Source organism: Eumetopias jubatus, unplaced genomic scaffold, assembly GCF_037043125.1.
Source record: "Eumetopias jubatus isolate StellerSeaLion01/CBP00866 unplaced genomic scaffold, mEumJub1_p1.0 scaffold_10, whole genome shotgun sequence".
In the NCBI taxonomy this organism is placed as follows: domain Eukaryota; kingdom Metazoa; phylum Chordata; class Mammalia; order Carnivora; family Otariidae; genus Eumetopias; species Eumetopias jubatus.
The window spans coordinates 70996110-71016299 of record NW_028274816.1 but is presented as its reverse complement, the minus strand read 5'-3'; the positions used below and the strand labels follow the sequence as shown (position 1 = coordinate 71016299).

The window sequence follows — 20190 nt, the reverse complement described above, 5'->3', positions numbered from 1 at the left end:
ACTGAGACATAATCCACATACCATTCGATCATCTATTTAAAGTGTATACGCCAATGGTTTTTGGTGTATTCACAGAACTGTGCAGTCATCACCACAATCACTTTTAGCACTTTTTCATTACCCCAAAAAGAAACTCTATACCCACTGGCAGTCCCTCCTCATCCACCCCAACCCCACCCCTCTCCAGCCATACGCCACCAGTAATGTACTGCTGTCTCTATAGATTTGCCTATTCTGGACAATTCACATCAATGAAATCATACAATATGTGGTTTTTTGTGCCTGGCATCTCTCACTAAGCATAATGTTTTCAAAGGTCAGGAAGAATTTGACTGCAGTAAGTGAATTTCTTTAGAGGGAACTAAATTTGGAATCGAAATATGTCTGGCTTGACGTGTTCATGTTATTTTACAGGTAAAAGATGTGATTTTTGAAATTTGCACAATAAATCAAAATGGAACCAGTCTACAGAAACTAGAGAAATGGTGTATTCTTGGGAAACAGTAGCTAGAAATAAAAACACCAGTGTTCACAAAATCGGATTCGCAGATATGAAAACTCGGCATTGAGTTCAATTCCATATGCCATTTATTCCCAAAGAAAATCTGAAATGTCCTCTTTGTCTCAGACCAAAGCTCAAACTAGCCATGTCCACTACTCACAAGTGCATAACCGCCACTCGCTCTTCCCTGAATCACATCGGCTGGTACCCACCTACACACAAAACAGCGCTGGGCTCTCACACACTTACACCGTGTCCTCTTACCTGATCTTGGATTTTTTTGGTCTGTTAGCTGTCTCCTCTTCTGCATCAAACAGGGAAACATCCTCGGTGTCATCATTACTGTCCTAGCAGGAAAATTGAACATCCATGAAGCAAGATGAAATTCAGTACTTGAATGCCTCCTACACAGAAGGCAGCGCACTAGTCCAAATGGAAGACAAGAGACACGGTCACAGACATCGGGGAATTGACAACCTAGGGAAAGGGCACTCCAGGATCATCTGGCAACGAGCCATCGCTCGCCCGCTGCTGAGCCCTATGAGAAACCCCAGGAGTGTCAATGGCGCTCCTGCAAACTTCCCACATGAGCTCTCGGCTGCTCTCCCACCAGTCACAGAGAAAGCAGAGGCTACTGGGGGACACACCCGATGCTTTTGGCTCCTTCACGAAATCACCTGCCTGCATCCTTGTTTCCCTGACCCCTTCTCACCATTCACTTTGTATCCAAGGTGAAAGTAACTGCTGGGCTTGGAACCTCTTCTTTTCCTGCCTCCTCGGGGGCTTCCGCCATCAATTTCCCCCTTTACTTACACTTTCTTTTATCTTCAGGTCTTTCTATTGGATCTTTCCAATCAGCAAATGAAGTTTTTCAGAGGTCATTTATTGCTTGAAAAAGATGTTTTAAAAACCCTGACCCTGAACCTCCCCTTCCATCTTTTGCTCTCATCTCACGGCATTCCTCCCCTTTCACAGCCTTAGATTTGAAGGGTGGCTCACACCTCAACTCACTGCTTCAGCCTCAACCACAACGAACCTGCTTTTACACCTGGCCTAGGGCCAGCCACCCACCACTCACCTGCCCTTACCTCATCCCTGCCCGCCTCCGGCCCCTCATTACCCACAGAGCCATCCTCCTAACAGGAAGGTCACACCAGGTCATCCCCCTCTGCAAATGTTTTCAATGGCGCTCCTACGTGTATAGGATGTAAGTTAACTCCTCCATGTACAGTACAAGACCTGTCATGATCTTCTGACTCTCCCTTCCACTGGTCAGGGCCACAACACCGTTGCCACATGTTCTCTGAAAACCCCATGGATTCCCATCTCTCTGCCTTTCCCGTGTGTTCCCCGCCCAGAAAGCTCCTCCCTTCACCATCCCCTACGTAGCTCACCATCAGGCAACACCAGATCTTTCCAATTTCAGCTAAAATACCGAAAGGGCTGAGAGACTCTCCCTGCAATCCCCAGGCTTCCCATTTCCCATGATCCCACGGCACCAGGACAAATGTCCACTTGCACAACTTATCTCGGGCTATCTGCAGGTCTCCAACGACTGCCGCCATCCAGACTCCAGGCCACTGGAGGGCAGGGAGTGTCACTGCATTGTAGTAAGTCCTAGTGCCCAGCAGAGCACCCAGCCAGGCGGTACAGTATTTATCGAAGGCATGAGCAAATGCACAAAGGAGGCAACTGCAGACTGTGACCAGAGCCAGGAGAAATACAAGTACAAATGGGAGCACAGGGAGGAAGAGAATCGTTTCTACTCGAGGGCTCTGGAGGAGAGCTTCTGTGCTGGGTGCAGACAGAGCAAGGAGGCCTTCTGCTCACTCCAGTCCCTTGACTAGGTAGATTTTCAAGGGCAGAGAGTGGAAACACACAGGTATATACAGGGAATGGCGAAGGAGTCCAGAGATGCAGAGCGGGAGCTAAAGCTTTAAAAGGAAAATGGACTCAGAGATCAGAGACCAGTGGTTCTCAACTTTGGCTTACAGGCTGGAATTGTACCTACATTTTTTTTAAAGCCCCCCAGATGATAATAATCCGCAGCCAAGACTGAGATCCACTGTATGATGCTACGGACTGAAAAACTGAGACTTCTGACCTTCATCCCAACAGTCCAATCTATACCCAGCAGCCAGGGTGACCTTTCACACTTAGATCTTATCATCCTCCTACTGAAAACCTAAAGGACTTTGACTGAAAAACTGACTCCCTATCAGGACCCATCATAATCATGACCCTGCCCACCTCGAGGCACCTATCTCAGGTTACTTACTCTCCCTCCAGGAACTGTGATGCACTGAATAATGCTTCCTCTCCCTCCTGCCAAAGACATCCTGGTTCTAATGCCTGGAATTTGTAAATATGTCAATTTCCTTAGCAAAACGATTTTTTGCAGATGTGATCGAATTAAGGATCTTGAGAGGGGAAGAGCACCCTATTCAAGTGGGCCCAATGATGTCATTACAATGTCTTTATAGAAGAACACAAGAGGGTCAGAGTCAGAGAAGGCACTGAGACCATGAAAAGCAGAAGTCAGAGCGAGATCTGAAGATGCTATGCTGCTGACTTTGAAGCTTGAGGAAGACCACCAGCCAAGGAATGCAGGTGGCCTCAAGAAGCCGGAAAAGGCAAGGACAAATCTGATTTTCCCCTAGAGCCTCCAGAAGAAACACAGTCCAGCCAATACCCTGATGTTAGCCTTTAGGACTCCTTTTGGACTTCTGACCCAGAACTGTGATATGATAAATTTATATTAAGCCACTAAATTTACGCTAATCTGCAGCAACAGGAAACCCATATAGTAATTAAGCCCTTGCCAGACTAGTCTCCTTTTTAGTTCCTTAAACGTGCCAAACTTGCACCCCACCGGGTTCTTTGACATATGTTCTATCTAGTTCTATCTAGAACACTCTTTTCTCTTACCCTGTTCTTTGAAAGACTGGTTTATTCTCATTAAATAAATACTGAGTGCCAGGCACTGTTTTAAGTGGTAGAGCCTGACACAAGAAAAAAGACAAATAGTTCTGCACTTTTGGTGTTGCATTTACTAAGATGGGGAAGGCTGAGGGCACAACATTAGGGTGAAATCAAGAGTTTGGTTTTACATTAGAGATGATGGACTCTGAAAAACAAACTGAGGGTTCTACAGGGGAGGGGGGCTGGGGGGATGGGTTAGCCTGGTGATGGGTATTAAAGAGGGCACATTCTGCATGGAGCACTGGGTGTTATGCACAAACAATGAATCATGGAACACTGCATCACAAACTAATGATGTAATGTATGGTGATTAACATAACAATAAAAAATTTAAAAAAAAGAGTTTGGTTTTAGACATTTAAGCTTAAGATGCTGGTATTAAGGACTTTAAAAAAAAAATTGAGAAGGGGGACCGTTAGTGTGTTCCGCACACAGGACTATCACGTTCTAATTTAGGTGTTAAAAGGAAAATTCTGGCTACTGTATGGAAAATCTGGGAGGCAGAGGGAAAGATAAAGGCACAAAGCTGTAAGGCTGGTTTAGGAGGCTAAACCAATAATGGAGCCAAGAAGTAACGGTTTGGTCTAGGGTGGACATATTGGAGGTGGTGAAATACATTGACTCCAAATGCATTTTAAAGTAGAAATGACAGGGCACCTGGGTGGCTCAGTCGGTTAAACATCAGCCTTCAGCTCAGGTCATGATCCCAGGGATCATGCCCCGCTTCAGGCTCCCTGCTCCGCAGAGAGTCTGCTTCTCCCCCTGCTCATGCTCTCTCTCTCAAATAAATAAATAAATAAAATCTTTAAAAAATAAAGCAGAAATGACAGGATTTGCTGATGGGTTGAACATGGGGGTAAGAGAAAAGGAATTAAGGAAGATTCCAAAGTTTTTGTCCTGAGCGGCTAAAAATGAAGGCACCAAAGACAGACTCTGAGCACACCAATACCTAAAGGTCAGAAAGACAAAAAGGAATAAGCACTGGGGTTGCAAAGGAAGTGCTAAGGAGTAGGAGCTGAACCAGGGGATGGTGTCCTGGAAACCAAGGGAAGACGGTGTTTCCAGAAGGAGGATCAGATCAACTGTGTCAAATGCTGCTCACAAGTAGGATGGAAATCACAGAGACCACCGTTTCTAATGGGTTATCAGTGACCACAATAAGAGCAGTTTCAGGATGGCAGGGGGAAGTGGGAGAAAACCAGACTAGAATGGACACAAGAGAGAATAGAAGTAAAAAACAAGTATAAATAAATCTTAAGGAACAAAGAATGGGGTGAGAGCTGAAAGGGTATATGGAATGAAATTTTTTATTTTTTAAGAAATTAAAGCACATTTACAGGTTAACTTAAACGAGCTGTTGTTTTGTTTTTGTTTTTGTTTTTGTTTTTAATGTAGGCTCCACCCAGAGTGGAGCCCAACTCAGGACCCTGAGATCAAGACCTGAGCTGAGATCAAGAGTCAGACGCTTAACCAACTGAGCCACCCATGAGCCCCTTAAGCTTTAAAAAAAAGCAAACAAACACAAAACTGATGCAGGAGAGCAAAGGGAGAAGTGCTGGAGCACTGCCTTCCAGGAGACCAGAGGGCGTGGAAACAGTGCCCAAGTAGAGGGGATGGCCTAAGGATGGAGCACAGACAGGAAAAGGAAGACAGAGTCCATGGGAGATCATGAGCACAGATGTAGATGGCAGGTGGTGTGAAATTCTCTCCCGATGGCTTCTACTTTCCCCGTGAGATAAGAAGCAGAGAGAGGACAAGGGAAGAAATGTGGGAGGTCTGAGGAAAGAGAAATCTCAGTAGTGGCCCAGGAGGGTGGGAGGGTGAGGAGCCTATGGGAACGTGGCGATGACTGCCTGGCAGCACTGAGAGCCCATCTGGGGTTCACCACACACTTCAAGTGGGAGGAGTCAGTATGGTTGTGTGGTTTTCTCCAGCCTCCTCCAGCCTGGGTGGAGGTTCTGAAAGCCGACTCTAACCATCATTGTATCTTCTCCACTCAAGAGACCTCCTCAGGGGAGTGGTCTTTCCTGACCATCAGTTCTAAGCTTGTCCTATTTCTCAGCTACTGGCTATGACATCACCTTGTCTTTGCTATCCTTACCTGAAAACAACCTCAGTTATGAAACTTACTCTCTCTCCCCACCCCAACCCATCCCATCCACAAGCCCGCATCCCCTAGCACCAGGAATCTGTCTGTATTGTTCACAGCCCTATCCCAGGGCCCAGAACAGTGAGTGCCTGCGCCATGGTTATCCCTCAGTAACAAAAAAATACCTATATCCTTGAGGAAAAGTGCACTATAAACAGTAAAAAGTTGTGTTTTTTTTTTTTAATGAGAAGAGATTATTAAATTAGTCTTACTCATCTCTGGTCGTAAACCTGCAAACTGTAATTAACTCTAAGGGCACAGACGTGATGACGGAAGTGATAAGCAATCACCATTAGTGTCACTCGGCAACGGACACTTGAGTGCAAGGCCCTGGCGGTGTCTCCTACTCCCCCAGGATCGCGGTGCTCCCCTCAGAGTCTCCGAACGGCTGGGGAGAGCCAGACCACCCGCAACTTCACACCGAGGGCGTTTCCGCAGCACGGCACCCGAGCGACCTGGCGCCCCGCGTCGGCTGGCACTGCGCTCTGCACACCCCGCAGCTGTCCCTCTGACGGGCAGCCGGCCACGCTCCCCCGCAAGAGGCCTCGGGGCTGCCGGCCGCGCTCCCCGGACGGCCGCCCGCGGCCCTCCGCCCACGCCCCACCCCGACCCGGGCGCGGGCAGCGACGGGGGCCGCGAGCACAAAGGCCCCGGGCCGCCACACTCGCGCCCCTCAGGCCCTGGAGGCCCGGCGCCCAGCCACACCCACCCTCACAGCGCGCCCTCAGCCCCTCACCTGCTGCAACATGACGGCCCTGCGCCAGCCCCACTTCCGGGAGCCACGTCAGCGTCGCAGCTGACGCAACCTGATCGCCACAGGAGGGGAGGAGCAAAGCACAAGCCCAGCCCGTTCCTACTTCCGCTTCCGGGTGCTTCGCCGGGCAGGGGGCAGTAACTGGAGGGGTGGGGCGAGCGTGTGGGCGGGACGAACTCCGGGCGGAGCGCGAGGAGGGCGGGCGTTCCGTGAGCGGAGCGAGCCTATGGGCGGGGTGTCCGGGGCGGGGCGAACTCGGGAACGGGGCGAGATCAGGGGCGGGGCGACGGCGGCGGTCGTCCCGGGAACGGGGCGAGCTGGGGGCGGAGCGCGAGGGCGGCGGGCGAGCGACCCCAGAGCGGGGCGGGCAAGTGGACGGCCCGGGGGAGCGAGGGGGGCGGGGCGAGGGGGGGGCCGGGCGAGTGCCTGGACTGGGCTCCCCTTAGGGGGCGGGGAAGCGCGGACTGTGCGGGGGTGGGGGCTGGTCCGAGCTGGAACAGGGAAAGACTCGCTCGCTGCTTAGAACATCCCCGAGGCTTGGTGGACTTCAGGGTGAAAACTTCGTGGTTTGCCACGTGGGGATGTTGTAGCCCGCATGGGTGTCCTGAGAGTAAGGGGCATGGGGGACGGGCCTTATTTTAACACAGTTGCATTTTGTTTGAATGTTTTACAGTATGTGTTCATGTATTATTATATGTGTACCTTAAATTGTAGAAGCAACTGAGAAAGATAAATGTGCTCCTGCTAAGAGGTGGAAAGGCATTAAGAAGAAACAAGGCGGAGGACTCTAGAGACAAGGGGGAGTTTTATCGTGGGAGGAAAACAGAGGCCAGGAGACAGTAAGGAATAGAGGTTGGGAACATGGGTTTGAGTCCCCGCTTCTCCAGGTACTAGCTCTCCAGCTAACGTCTATGCACGGCTTTCCTCAGTTGTAAAGAGGGGATGATAATGGTATCCGAACAGGGTTAAATGTGCTTAGTAAATAGTAAATGTAATTCTTACTACTGTTTTAAGTTTAATCGCTGGAGATGTCGTTTTGCCCCATGAAGGACCTGAAATTCAGGAACTTTACATCATCTTTGATACTGTGATTATAACAATGTGACTGTAACGATATCCTATGTGCCCGGCCTACTTCAAAGGGCTATTGGGAGACTCGTGGAATAACGTGTGTTAGCACATTTCCTTCATTGAGGGGATCCTTTCCATAGAAATTACAAATTTTACATGGCTATTTACTAGTGCTGCATTAATTTCTTTTAAGATTTTTATTTATTATTTGAGAGAGAGAGTGAGCAGGAGGAAGAGGGAGAGAGAATTTGAAGCCGACCCCACACTGAGCACAGAGCCTACCCGGGCTCCATCCAATGACCAGGCTATAGATTGAAGGTTCCAATGACCCCCTTCTTGGGTTTAATTAATTTGCCAGAGGGGCTCACAGAACTCAGGGAAACACTTACTCACTTACTTACATGTACCAGTTTATTAAAAGATAGAGACGAACAACCAGATAAAGACACATACAGGGCCAGGTCTGGGAGGGTTCATGGAGTTGGGGTGCATCACCCAGTACATGGATGTGTTCACCAACCTGGAAGCTCTCTGAACTCCATGCTATTGAGATTTTTATGGAGGTTTCATCACCGGAGGCATGATGGATCATTAACTCCACTTCCATTAACTCCATTAACTCCGTCTGGAGCATGGGGGGTGGGGCTAAAATTCCCAAGCTTCTAATCCTACCTTGGTCCTTTTGGTGACCAGCCCCCAGGCAGGAGCCATCCAGGAGCCCAGTCTGAGTCCCCTCATTAAAACAAAAGATGATCCTAGTGGTCATATCAGTTAGAAATGTATAAGGGTTTCAGAAGCTCTGTGCCAGGAACTGGGGGCAGAGACCCTTATATATTTTTTATTATCCCACACCATCCTATGGTCATGCTGAGCCACTGAGGAGAAGCTACCCGTTTGGACAGGGCTTGAGTTCTCCGATGGGCCATAGCTCCCATGGTGTTCTGTACTCTTTTCAATTACCCGCCTGGTCCCTGACACCATCCTTGGGAGGTCTAGGTGGAAACATCAACACACTTGATATTAGTGTTCCTCTTTGAAGAAAAGATGAATATGCTTAATTCTTTTCCATAGGAGTTAGCCCTGAGAAGGAAAAGAACACATAACGTTCTCAAATGCAATAGGTCAACCCCACTGAGGGCTTCTTTTAGATTCTTAACTGAAGTCATTGAGCTTCATCAGGCTTTGGTGCAAAAATACCAGGGAATTCCAATGCATTCTTCTGATACAATCCCATCAGTTCATTTGCTATCAGAATGATAGCACCAAATTGGTGGTGATGGGTGGTATTTAATTTCCAAAGATCACTTTCCCATCACCCACCAGTGAAGCTAGGCTTTCACGTTTCATTAAATGGTTTTCTGTGGGAATACAAATGCCAATCTCTCCCAGCAACACCCCCCCCACCCCTGCCTCTGTTTTCTTGATTCGATCATATCAATTCTTTGGCTTATAGGAAGATAATTATGAATCCCCACATTGCCAAGGGACAGCTCAAAACCAACAAACAAACAGGCAAAACAAAAGGCCAAACACCAACATCCATTTGGGTTCTCTGTTTATTGTAAGACGTTCATTTCCCAAGGCTGGTTCAGATAAACACGTTTTGTCCCAGTTCCGGGGCTGCTGTTTTTCCTTGCTTCATGAAGTGATCTATCGGCAGGCCTTTGATCTTCCTGATCCAGGCAGCTCTGCGGGCTTTTTCTGGATTGACCACTTCACTGGGCTTTCTGGCCTGAAACTCCTTCATCTTGGCTTCCCCATACTCCTTCTCCTCCTTTACGGTCAACAACATGAACTTGGTGTTCATTCTAAAGGGATCAAGGGTCGTGTAGAAGCGAGGTCTTTCTTTCTTGACAGACTTGGTTCTCCTGTCCACGGGTGGAGCCAGCATGCGGTTCGGTTTAATTACCTGCAGGCTGGTTAACGGGCTGCAGGGGCGCACTGTCCTGTTGATGGAGCCGGTCTCTTGGCCTTCATCCTTGAGGGTGACTGCGAATCTGGGGCAGATAATCGCAGGCTGGGGTATAGTGGACTGGACTCGGGGACTGTGCAAAGAGTTCTTCAGGTTGGGCTGCAGTTTCTGGGTCTCCAAGGGAATACTGGTTTGCATCACGTCAATGGGAGGGTTACTCCACCTCAACCTATCAACTGCCTGTTGGATTGATTTTCCTTTGAAACTCAGGACCTTCCTTGGGTGTGAAATTGAAGGTCCCCAGGCATCAATGACTTGGGTTTGGGGCCTCCGGGGATAGGCAAACTCCCCTGAATTATGGACTTGCTGCAGGGCATTAACCGTCAGAAGGAACTGGTCCGCCGACATAGGGATTTGCCAACGCTTTTTCTTTGAGCGCTTGATCAAGTCTCCAGGTGGTAGTTTCTCCTCATCCTCTGGTTTTTCAAAAAAAGAAAACAAAAATAGGTCAAAGTGTTCCATGAAAACTGGTAAGTAGTTATGCATGAAATTTAAACCCATTCTAACGGCGATGCAAACTGAGGTCTTTGTGGTCCAACAGGCATGCCAAGATGTGCACAAAAATCCTCTATGGCACTAGAAATTATGACATATACAACACAACAAGTTTTGAATAAATATATAAGTACTCGAGTATTGTGTGTGTGTATTAAACAAGTGTGTATTAAAGTGTGTATTAAACTCTAGATACGCATGTTTTGGAGGGAACATATGTAATCCCAGTGTTTCACACATTTTGAAACCCCCCTGTGAGAATGAGCTTCCTCCCTCTTTTATGATTCACACAATAGGCCTTATAAATTTATAGTAATGAATCTATATTTTTAAACAAAAACTGGATCAAAAAGTTTGATTTCCATCTTAGTAATTATTCATCAAATTTGATTCTAAATGATCTTTGGACATTTCCCCAAAATCAAAATGGCCTTCAAAATAGACATCACCCCTAGGAAATGCAAAATATCACAACATAACCAAAGAGCAGTTTCTGAACAGGAGTTCCTAAAATGTTTTGAACAATAGCGGCAGTTCCAAAAGCCATTTGACAAGGATAAGAGCTTCATTCTGGCATACTACCTTATGGTCAAGACTTCCAAGGTGCCAAATACCTAGAAGTAACAAGGATGTCTTCACACCTGAGCAAATGTATTATATCTCTCTCGTTTAGGCTTTTCAATACCTACAATACCTCACCGATACACGGAAAGTGTTATCCCCATTTTACAAAAGGAATAACTGAGTCATGAAAAGTAGAAGTCATTTGTCTAGTCTGACCTAACAGTTAAAAGTCTGTACCCCAAATTATGCCAATGTATAACTAGTAAATAAAATGCAAAAGTGCGCTGAGCATATAATTTTCCTTGACAAAATGGGTTTTATCCCAAGATGTTTGTGTATGGGCATTAAGATGGAATGAAGTTTTAGATATCTCCCTGTTTACTTTGTTAAATAAATAATATTTAATTAAATTATTAAATGTTAAATCATTAAATTAAATATTTAATAATTACAATATTAAATTAATGATTGCATTAAATATTACATTGCAATTAAATAGTAAGATATTAAATATTTTTACTAAAGCATACAAAAATAAATTAAGATGTCAAAATCTTCCCCACTGTCCTTCTAATCCCAGAATAAACCACTCTGCATGTGTATTAAAAAACACGGTTTTTTTCCTTTGAAAAAAAGAATTGTGTCAGGGTGCCTGGGTGGCTGATTCAGTTAAGCATCCCACTCTTGATTTCAGCTCAGTTCATGAGATCGAGGCCCACGTCAAGCTCTGAGCTCAGTGCAGGGTCAGCTTGAGATTCTCTCCTTCCTCTGCCCCTCCCTACCCCATCCCCCCCCACTCGTGCTCTCTGTCTCTAAAATAAATAATTTTTTTAAAAAAGGAATTGTGTCAAGAAAGTGGGTTAGAGAGAACATACCTCAACATAATAAGGGCCATATATGAAAAACCCACAGCTAACATCATACTCAGTGGTCTCACACACACACACACACACACACACACACACACACACACACAGAGGAATATTATGTGGCCATAAAAAAGACGAGATCGTGCCATTTGAGACAACATAGGTAGACCTGGAGGGTATTATGCTAAGTGCAATAAGTCAGACCAAGAAAGACAAATATGTGATTTCACTCATACGTGGAATCTTAAAAAAAAGTGAATAAACAAACAAAAAATAGATTCAGACCTATAAATACAGCGCACAAACTGATGGTTGCCAGAGGGGAGGAGGTGGGGGGTGAGTCAAATGGATGAAGGGGAGTGGGAGATACAGGCTTCCAGTAATGAAATGAATAAATCATGGGAGTAAAGAGCACAGAATAAGGAATACAGTCAACGATATTATAATAGGGATGTATATCAGGATGGATAGTTAGCTACACTTGTGAACACAGCATAATGTATAAACTTGTCAAATCATTATGTTGTACATCTGAAACTAACGTACCATTTTGTGTCAACTATACTCAAATTTTTTTAAAAAGGAATTATGATGACTCATTTTTCATTAGGGTGTCTTTTTTTGGTATAATAATATATTTTGAATCTCTTTCCAAATCACTCTATGTGGGTCTGTCCTCATGATACAATTTTTAGCTATTAGATAATATTCCATAGTATGAATTTTTCCTTATATGCTTAGTCATCGCCCACGGGTGAACATTTCGTTTGTTAGTGACCAACTTTAAAAAAATGTAAATACCATTTTTATTTATCATATAAGCAAGTTCAAAAGGATGGATAACACCCATTTGGGCATGGGTATAGTGGGAGATCTCATGCATTGTTGGTGGGACTGTAAATTGATATATCATTTTTTAAGGGTGACTATGGTAATATCTTTCTAAATTTTTTTATTTTTATTTATTTTTTAAGTAAATCCCCTCAAGGCGGGGCTCGAACTCATGACCCTGAGATCAAGATCTGAGCTGAAATGTCCACAATAGCCAAACTGCGGAAAGAGCCAAGATGTCCATCGACAGATGAATGGATAAAGAAGAGGTGGTATATATACACAATGGAATATTATGCAGCCATCAAAAGGAATGAGATCTTGCCATTTGCAACGACGTGGATGGAACTGGAGGGTGTTATGCTGAGGGAAATAAGTCAATCAGAGAAAGACATGTATCATATGACCTCACTGATATGAGGAATTCTTAATCTCAGGAAACAAACTGAGGGTTACTGGAGTGGTGGGGGGTGGGAGGGAGGGGGTGGCTGGGTGATAGACATTGGGGAGGGTATGTGCTATGGTGAGCGCTGTGAATTGTGCAAGACTGTTGAATCACAGATCTGTACTTCTGAAACAAATAATGTAATATATGTTAAGAAAAAAAAGAAGAAGAAGATAGCAGGAGGGGAAGAATGAAGGGGGGTAAATCGGAGGGGGAGACGAATCATGAGAGATGATGGACTCTGAAAAACAAACTGAGGGTTCTAGAGGGGAGGGGGTGGGGGGATGGGTTAGCCTGGTGATGGGTATTAAAGAGGGCACGTTCTGCATGGAGCACTGGGTGTTATGCACAAACAATGAATCGTGGAACACTGCATCACAAACTAATGATGTAATGTATAGTGATTAACATAACAATAAAAAATTTAAAAAAAAAAAGATCTGAGCTGAGATCAAGAGTCAGATGTTTAACCAACTGAGCCACCCAGGTGTCCCTCTAATTTCTTTTTTTAAATCCAAAGAAAATTTATCAGTTATGCTAGTGTCCTCCTCTTTATTATTTAAAAAGATTTTAATTCCAGTATACTGAATATACAGTACTATATTAGCTTCAGGTGTACAATATAGCAACTCAACCATTGTATACATTACCCAGTGCTCATCATGACAAGTGTACTCTTCATCCCCTTCACCTGTTTCGCCCATCCCCCACCTCCCCCCTGGTGACCATCAGTTTGTTCTCTATAGTTAAGGATCTGTTTTTTGGTCTTTTTTTCTTTGTTCATTTGTTTTGTTTCTTAAATTCCACATAGGAGTGAAATCATACGGCATTTGTCTTTCTCTGACTTATTTCACTTAGGATTACATCCTCTAGATCCATCCATGTTGTTGCACATGGAAAGATTTCATTCCTTTTTATGGCTGAGTAGTATTCCAGCATGTGTGTGTGTGCATGTGTGTGCATGCACAACCTCTTTTTTTTTTCTAATTTTTTTTTAAAAAATTTATTTATTCAAGAGAGAGAGCATGAGTGGGAAGGGCAGAGGGAGAGGGAGAGAGAATCTCAGGCAGACTCTGTGCTGAGCGTGGAGCCCAGTGCGGGGCTAGATCTCATGACCCTGAGACCGACACCTGAGCCAAAACCAAAAGTCAGTCACTTAACCGACTGAGTCACCCAAGTGCCCCTATACCACCTCTTCTGTATCCATTCATCTATTGATGGACACTTGGGCTCCTTCCATAGTTTGGCTATTGTAAATAATGCTGCAATAAACAGGGCTGCAATGTCTTTCTGATTTTCTTAAAGATTTATTTATTTTTTTTAAAGATTTTATTTATTTATTTGAGAGAGAGAATGAGATAGAGAGAGAGAGCATGAGAGGGGGGAGGGTCAGAGGGAGAAGCAGACACCCTGCTGAGCAGGGAGCCCGATGCGGGACTCGATCCCGGGACTCCAGGATCATGACCTGAGCCGAAGGCAGTCGCCCAACCAACTGAGCCACCCAGGCGCCCAAGATTTATTTATTTATTTTAGAGAGAGAGCATGAGCAGGGGGAGAGGGAGGAAGAGAGAGAAGTGGATTACCTGCTGAGGGCAGAGCCTCATGTAGGGCTCGATCTCATGACCCTGAGATCATGACCTGAGCTGACATCAAGAGTCAGACACTTAACCAACTGAGCCATCCAGGCTCCCCAGTATCCTTCTAATTTTTAAAGGCAGTTATCCTTTGGCTCAGCAATGCCACTCCTAAGACTTTACCCTACAGGTATACCTACAAGGTACCTAAACATAGGCATATTCAAGGATGCCCATTGTTAGTATAGCTCTCCTGAAACTTAACTGTTTTACCCTCACCTTGAAGCTGGTCTCTACAGGGAGTTTGATTCAAAGAACCACTATTACATTAGCCAAAAGTATTTGAAAGGCATTTTAAATCTTTACCAAAATCTCCCTCAAAAACAACAATGGGACATCCTATTCATGATGACACACCAGTCCAAGAAGTGAGAAGTCTGAGTGGCAGATACGGGAGGCAGGCTGTGAGCCCAAAACTGGAAACACGGCTCTTACAAAGGTTGTTCATGCTGTGGCCTCAAGTTAGTAAGGGGACAATTAAGGAAAACAAATCACCCTTAAGAAAAGTCAGACATTTTATCCTTTCTGAATTCTCAAAGATAAGCGGTCATTGACTTGCTGAAAAACTAGATGGAACAGAGTGAGCGAGCAACAGAGAGGAGGGGGAGAAGAGAGAGAGAGGATTTTGCCCCCGATCTGGAATAAAATATCACCGTTCGTTGTATGTCCTGCGAGGGATTTTGCTTCCTTAGAAAGAGGACTCGCTCTCTTCTTGCCATCTCTTTGGGGTGATTTTGACCTTCCTTGACTTGGAGGTCCCTCTAATAACACTTCTAAATGAAGATTGAGAAGGAAATCTTAATAATTACATAATTCAACAAGGTCTAAATAATAGGGGCATAGCTGGTAATTTGGCTTATTTGCACCCAAACTATCACCTTGCTGTTTGTTGTTGTGTGACACCAGGTAAGGGATCTGGAGCCTAAGGTCTACACCACCTCCTGCCTTTCCTCTCACCCACTTTTTCAATTGACTGTCAAGCTTTAGGCATTATCTACACCCGTTGGTCTCTCTCCTCCAGAGAGAACTGATCATTTATCTACACCTGTTGGTCTCTCTGATCATTTGTCCATGTAACATACCTGGACGTGACCTCTTGATGTTCTCCATAGACATGTGGATCCAGTTTCACATGCCAAATATGGGAGAGGTGAAAGGAAGGAGTCTGGCTACTCCAGCCCACACCTAACTTATTATTTGTGTGTCTTAAAATGGCATTCCATACGCCACACACCCACACCCACATTTCTCCCTCATACCAATATTTCCTGGGTATGCATGTTATCAATCAGGACTCTAGAGATAATACCTCTGCCTAGAACATCTTTCTGTGGCATAGTAATATCCTGTCTCTGTTCTAAGGAAATAATTATGTGCTATACGTTTGGACGGGGGTGGAGAGTGTTGCTGGTTTTTGGTTTGAATGGCAAGTGGTAAAGGCCAGTGTTATCTACTGTACCAAGATTCTAGTATGTTCGGTAAACACAGGCCTTGAAAATCAGGAGATTCTCTTGAGCTGGAGAATGGTATCCCACCTTCCTTAATGGTTAGGATTTACATCATCAAGAAATCATTGGCTAAAATATCCTATAGAGAAACTAGTCCTGCTACCACAACCACCACCACCTGCACCCGTTCCTGCCCCATCAGGAACCACCGAGGTGGCCTGGGATTCAGCTGTCTTACCTGTAGGTACCCTGGCGGCCCTCAGGAGAACTCGTGACCTGTATGGTTTACTTAACAGGGACTCCTGGGCCACAGTTTGTTTACTGGACATCGAGTCCCTCAGGCTGAAAGCCTGAATGCTAGACCTGGAGGGGATTTCTGTGAGGCCATTTTCTTCCCAGTCCTCCTCTTTATCCTTCTTCTTTTGTTTGGCCTGGTCCAGGGAGTACTGCCACTTTATATTCTCAAACTGGAACATGAGAATATTGCTCTCCGTGTTGATCACCATCCTGGAACCAAAACAACAAGATGGCCCACAAAAGGCAAGAAGGCCACCGCTGCCCGGCCTCCAAATACACATTTCAAATACTGTCCCATCCAACCATAAGCCTGAGGGAACAGTGCCCAGGCCATCACTGTACAGAGGGTGTTGGAGGTTGTTGGAGGGTCTGGAGCGCTGAACGGTCACAGGCAGGCAACGGGGAGGGGTTCTCTTGAAAATTAACTGTAAGCAGGACACGTACGTTCTGATTCCCTCACCTTTCAAGGTAAAATATTTTTAAACGAATTTCTGTTCATAGAGTTGAGTTGAGTGTCACGTCCCTAGGGTGCCCAAAGCAGATAGGTTAGGTACTCTGCACACTGACGTCTTGAAATTCACTCTCTTTTTTTTCAAAGCACAGTATCCAAATGCCATATTTTACTGCTATGATGGGGATGAGGAGAACTCTGTAATGGGGAGGACTCTGCTCCCTCACTGACTCTCCAGCCCACCCTCCATCCCTCTATCCTTCCAGGATCTCTGCGCATGCTCTGCATTTAAACAAAACAGCTGTACTTTATAAAGCAAGATGATTTCCTTCTTTCCTAATCCACACTTTTAGGCCTTGGTAGGAAAAGAGTTCCAAACCTGGGCCCCCCAGCAGGGAACCCCAACCACCCACTGGTTTCTGTCATTCACAACGTCCACAGAGCACGTTATCTACCCTAATCTGTGCCTAGATCTCCTAGAACTGTAAACGAGCAATGGAAATACCATGTGTAGGTTCCTTTCTGCTCCAAAAGGCTGAATTTTAAGACCTTAACTATTAGCGTAAACCCTCGTAAGAGTGACTGGTTTTGGTTAGAAATGCTAGAATGGAATTGGGGGAATCATTCCAATCAGGAATCCCTTTCAGACTCATTTTTACTCAGGCCCAAAGGAAACTGTCTCTCTTTGGATGTCATAAAAAAGAAAAGGTCAGAGGTGATTTCTTTTTAATGGCATTAGTACTTCGAAACTGAAAAAGCGTCCCTTTGTTGAGACTTCTCACCAGTCCTGCCCCTTTAAGACAGGAAATAGCCCTAGTATGGTTTCATTAAAAGGAAGGCAATATGGTTGGGGAAGATTCACTGATATCTCAAGTGAGCCTGTGCAAATTTAATTCTATTTGGGTATTTTCACATCCTATTGCCCCGAACCTAGCCTATGACAAATACAATACTACATACAAATGGTCTCGGTTCTGGTTTCTGTAAACTCACCTGGCTCAGCTCTGCCCCACCAGACCCTGGAACCCCGGCTACTACCACCCGACTCCCATCCTGTAAGTCTCTTTGCATCAGAAGTGAGCATCAGGGAGCAAACAGGGGCTGCACATTTAGAGCAGAGCCATACTGTACTCACTGCCTGATTTGCCCAGACATCCAGAACAAATCAGAGTGATGTGAACCCTGCTTGCTAAGTTTTGTGCAAAGTCCAATCCACCCCCCCGCCCACCGCCACCATATGATTATTGATGCTTCTACAGCCAAAATTGGAGGGGACCACTGCCCCCTCTCTCCTGCTGCCAGCAAATGCAGGGCTGGTATCCCAGAGGAGAAGAAAACAAGCCAAACCATAGAGCCCACGGCCCTGACCTCCACACCTACCACCCACCTGTTGCCCTGAATAAAGAAGGACAGCACAGGATCACCTCTGCCGTTGGCTTTCATCACCTTCAGACAGTTCCCATTGAGGAAACTGTAAATGCGGATCTTGCCATCTGCACAGGCACTGATGACCCGGAGGAAGACAAGAGCCACGTGGAGCACCTCCCTAGAAGGGAACAGAGCAACAGGCAGGACGTGTCTTCTGGGAAACTGCTTGGATTTGTTTGTAGCTTGGGGGGATTTGGGGTGCATGCTTGGGAGGCATTGGTCATGACTGCCCTTCCTGCGATGTTTGCCATCATTTCATAATTCTGGATGGAAGCCATTAACCCTCAAGACATGGTTGCGCCCTCTCCTCCCATTCTGCTGTTATGTTTGCGGCAAATTGGTCAGAGTGCCACATGATGGCAATAGGCAAAGGCTTCCGTCGTGGCTTTTTGTTTTGTTTTGCTTTGGTCTGACACATAGACTTGTGCTTTTCTCTTACAATTTGGCTCCTACCTTCTGACTTCTACAAAAGCCATGCAGAGAAGTACTTCATGTTGTGATTCCTTTTCAAATAGCATTATTAGATAAAGAAAGAGCAGAAGAGATGGGAAAATGATCATCTTTATAGGAAGCAAGAACCTGACATTTCAGCAGTTTCTTCTGGGTCTTAAATTAGTGGCTTTCATTCTTTCAGTGAAACTTTCCGAAGGAAAAGTGTACCCAGGGAGGAGATGTAGGAGTTCCCTTTTGTGGTGACTAGCAGAAACAGAGAGAGGACCAGGAGACTTAGATGGCTCCAACAAAACCTTCCTACCATGGCTGTGGCCAAGTGGGACTCCAGGCGTGTGAAGTATTCAATTCTACAAAATGTAATTACCCCATTCCCATTAATGATACTAAAAAGTTGAATCTGGTGCCACCAAATTAGTTAGATCATATGTGCAAAGCAAGTCCTTCGATCCCTGCCATTCTGCACCTATCCAAGTCCATTCATGGCCTTGCTCATATGCTACCTTCTCTATAAAACCACGCTTTATCTCCATCTCCCCTTTCCCGCACACATATACACAAACTTCAGGTACACTGTTAGATTCTCTTGGGCAGAACATAAGTCTTACTCATCTTTGCATGCCCAGCACCTAACACAAGGCCTAACCCATAGAAGGTCCTCAATAAATATCTGTTGAAATGGCAAGTGTCAGCTCAAGTTTCAGAACATGATCACTGATACAGTGGGTTAAAAGAATGACATCCACCCCATAACATGTGGCCTTAGCCCTGATCAGATCCAAGAGCCAGATTAAGATGTTTCAAAGCCCCAGGGCTCCTGGGTGGCTCAGTTGGTTAAGCGACTGCCTTCAGCTCAGGTCATGATCCTGGAGTCCCGGGATCGAGTCCCACATCGGACTCCCTGCTCAGCGGGGAGTCTGCTTCTCCCTCTGACCCTCCCCCTCTCATGCTCTCTCTCTCTCTCATTCTCTCTCTCAAATAAATAAATAAAATCTTAAAAAAAAAAAAAAAGCCCCAACCACTAGCAAAATAGAAACAACAAAGACTTTGAAAGGCAGGAACATGCTTAGTATGTTCAAAGGACAACAAAAAGGCCAATGTGGCTCATGTGATGGATAGATCAATCAGTCAACTGATCACTCATTCTGAAGTGTAAAATAAATATAAGAAAGTCCAACAAAGTTCTAGTTTTATTCCAAAGATGGAAATATAATACATTTACTGGTGCCTTAAGTGCATCTTAGTCTACCTGTAGGGGAATCCAGAGCTAGGAGAGATGCCCTGTGATAGAAGGGTTTGCGTCTTTCTGTACCTCTTTTGATCTTACAGAGCTGGACCTGCACTTCTCATAGGCTCCTGTGGCATTTGGTAGTTCAGCCTATACCATTATAGCCTAGTGATTGAAAGTATAGGCTTTAGGATCAGAAAACCTGGGATCCAAACTTGGTTCTACCACTTACTGACTGTGTAACCTTGAGAAAGTAACACGACCTCTCAGTCTTTAGTTTTCTCTTCTATGAAAAGGGGATAGTGATTTCTGCCTCAGAGGATTGCTGTCAGGATTAAATTAATGGAGGTACTTTTCAAACAGCCCAGTACCTAACACAATAATGGTTATTATGATCCTGTACTAACACGGTCTGCATTCAGGTTTTATCTCTGCCCCCCAAAAAAGTAATTTCTTTCTTAAGTCTCCTTCTTTGTTCCTTCTTTATCAAAAGACACTGCAGAGAGTGTTATCAGGGAGAATGGTGGAAGAAGGAACTCCAAAATCCCACCCTTCCAATAAAAGCAATGAAAAAACTGGCAAAAACGGTTGCAATCAATTTTTTCAGAACTCTGAAAAAT

At 45.2% G+C, this 20190-nt stretch overlaps 2 protein-coding genes across 8 annotated transcripts in view; both read right to left on the bottom strand.

Annotated features, from left to right (window-relative positions):
* Window positions 1-6453, bottom strand: part of TVP23C (trans-golgi network vesicle protein 23 homolog C) — a 62203-nt gene extending 55750 nt beyond the window's left edge. For all 4 annotated transcript variants that reach the window (XR_015769250.1, XR_015769251.1, XR_015769252.1 and 1 more), the window contains exons 1-2: window positions 6370-6453; window positions 767-849 (exon numbers count right to left, since the gene is read on the bottom strand). Coding sequence is in view for 1 of the 4 variants with exons in the window: in XM_028089047.2 (XP_027944848.1) it covers window positions 767-849; window positions 6370-6381 (95 nt within the window). In the remaining 3 variants the exon portion in view is untranslated. The remainder of the gene's footprint in view (window positions 1-766; window positions 850-6369) is intronic.
* Window positions 6454-9046: 2593 nt separating this feature from the next.
* FBXW10B (F-box and WD repeat domain containing 10B) overlaps window positions 9047-20190 on the bottom strand; it is a 42781-nt gene continuing 31637 nt past the window's right edge. Inside the window, exons 11-14 of one of the 4 annotated variants that reach the window (XM_028089060.2) lie at window positions 17852-18010; window positions 15955-16223; window positions 14922-15041; window positions 9047-9846 (exon numbers count right to left, since the gene is read on the bottom strand). In XM_028089060.2, coding sequence (XP_027944861.2) covers window positions 9047-9846; window positions 14922-15041; window positions 15955-16223; window positions 17852-18010 — 1348 coding nt within the window. Of the gene's footprint in view, window positions 9847-14921; window positions 15042-15925; window positions 16224-17851; window positions 18011-20190 lie in introns of all 4 variants that reach the window. The other 3 variants (XM_028089061.2, XM_088027228.1, XM_028089062.2) reach the window with 3 other exon arrangements.